Source organism: Tupaia chinensis, unplaced genomic scaffold (assembly GCF_000334495.1).
Source record: "Tupaia chinensis unplaced genomic scaffold, TupChi_1.0 Scaffold000031_1, whole genome shotgun sequence".
Lineage (NCBI taxonomy): Eukaryota > Metazoa > Chordata > Mammalia > Scandentia > Tupaiidae > Tupaia > Tupaia belangeri.
In genome coordinates this window covers 3,276,966-3,279,258 of record NW_006159461.1, presented here as the reverse complement: position 1 = coordinate 3,279,258, position 2,293 = coordinate 3,276,966, and the positions used below count along the sequence as shown (strand labels likewise).

Sequence of the window (2,293 nt, the reverse complement as noted above, 5' to 3'; positions counted from 1 at the left end):
AGCAGGAGTGACTCCGTGTAGGTTTGGTCTGTTGGAACCTACTGCAGAAAGTCACTTCAAGTCAGTGACCCCTGTAAACTTTACTTTAAAGCCCATAGAAACGCTGCTGTGTTCACCATTTCTAGGAATCTAAAACTGTTGTCGTATAAAAGTTTATTTTTAAAAGTTTCAGAAATACTAAAAATAAAAAAATTGAAGATGTTTTACAAAGTTTTTGTGTTTGTAATCACTGATAATAATTTTATCATAGCCATCAAATTTATTACCTGCTGATAAAATGTTTTGAATCTCATACTGATACTTTTTTGAGTAAACAACCGATATTATGTAATGTTTTGAGGAAAATGGATAGAAAATTAAAATGATAAAAGAAGGAAGAGCTGTTAAAATATGTCATATTAAGAAATAATTACATATTAAGAAATAACCTTAACATGTGCACACAAATTAAGTATAGCATATGAAATTAAATAACTGGTTAAATAGCCTGTTTCTTTGGTTAATACTTATTTACTTATTCATTTATTACATTTTTAAAATTCATGATAGAGAGCCTCTACCTGAGCATGAGAGAGAGACAGGATGGAGAGTCAGGCACGGGGGCCACACACTCCTCTCCCCCAGCCGGGATTGCCACCGTCTTGGCCGCTAGCACATGTACTTGGTCGCATTGGGGCCGACCCGGAGAATCTGAACCTCGGGTGCTGTGTGGCTCTCGGCTCCTCAGTCCAGGGCACTTGGCCCACACCACCTGGGCGAGGCTAGCTGATTTTTAGTAGCAGGGAATTAAATCTAGACATGTTTTGCTTTTGAATAACCAATACATATTAACATTTTCTTTCTTTTGTGGTAAAGGAATTACTTTATGTCAAAGAGAGAGATAAGCAGATACTTATGGGCTCTTCAAATGCCACCTTTAAGAGCAATTTTGAAAAATAAGCGTTAAATAACAAAGTGCCTATGAGTCATAAGTAGCGTTTAATTATCAAGTATAATTTTCATTATTAAACTGACCTTCCGTTCGCTAATGACGTGTTGTTTCCTAACGTTGCTGTCATCAGCTGCCATATGCATGGCTGTAAGGTGAAAGTAAGCCCCGGCTCAGAAGACCTCCCTGGAAGGTACTTTCCACGTGCCGTCCTCAGCTGCATCTGGAAATAGCCAGTCCCCTTTCCTTCCGAGTCAGTACTAATAATGCATCAATTCAGCGAGCGTGGGGGACACCTCCTGCTCTGTTTGACCACACTTACCTAATCAAGGACTCATCAATTTTATACATAAAAAATGACAGAGGGAAATATGGTCTAAGGTTCCAAAGGCTGGGAAGAGAATTTCAAGGAGTACAAAGCCTTCTATGTTTGAATGAACTGTACGTTTTACTTTGAAGTCTCTTCTCTATTTACCTAACCGTTATATTTTAGCTGTGCATGGCTTACTTTTATAGCATCAGGTTGTCCATGTTTACTGACAGCTCTGAATTTTGTTAACTCTGTCTATTAATGTGAACAAACTCTAGGACAAAACACCCAATATGCATTTAAATGTACATTTATCATTTAGGTATTGCAGAGATCCCTAAGTGAACCTGCAGTAGATACTTCGTACAATGATTTGTCTGAGTATCATTCTCTCTGATAAATCGTTTGCTTCTTTATATCACACTGTTTGTGAATAAACTTTTAAGTTCCAGAGAGAATTATTCATGCACGTAGCTTTTTAATTAAAAAGAGAGAAAGATTAGTCAAGCTTTTTTTCAATAGATAACCGTATGAAAGGAAACTTTTAATTACTCTTTTTGAAGTTTCTTTCCCAGCTGTAAACTCAGGTTTCAAAGTGAAAGTGGGGAATGTGTTCACACCTGAGACAAAACGCTGATCCCTAGCAGCTCATGCCCTGAGCCTGGTGGCGTGGGGAGAGCGTGGAAATGCACAAGGGCAGGCCGCTCCCCCTCACCAGAGCTGGGGATGGACGTCACACCTTCTCCTCTTCTCTGTGTTCAGCCCACCCCGAGCTCTCGTTCCTGTGGGTGGTTGTAAACGCCACTTCCCACAGGAGCTGCTTCGCGATCGCGTACAGCTTTGTTAGTGTCCTCTCTCACACAGGGTGCTGTGCTAAATCACGTGCCATTTCTGTCTTTCCAGAAACATCCTCTGCGGTGCCATAGCACATGGATTTCAAAACCGCCTGTGAGGAGGTAGGTCAATGGCTTTCTGCTTTTCAAATAAGGAAACGGGATGAACAGGACACATGGGGCCCCACTTTGAGGGGTGGGACCGTGCCCAGTAAGACTGAT

General features: G+C 40.6%; 1 protein-coding gene across 1 annotated transcript in view; it reads left to right on the top strand.

Annotated features, from left to right (window-relative positions):
- Window positions 1–2,147: 2,147 nt before the first annotated feature.
- The window catches only part of SNTG1 (syntrophin gamma 1), a 411,039-nt gene continuing 410,893 nt past the window's right edge, over window positions 2,148–2,293 (top strand). Inside the window, exon 1 of the mRNA XM_006140355.1 lies at window positions 2,148–2,194. Coding sequence (XP_006140417.1) covers window positions 2,168–2,194 — 27 coding nt within the window. The 5' untranslated portion in view covers window positions 2,148–2,167. The remainder of the gene's footprint in view (window positions 2,195–2,293) is intronic.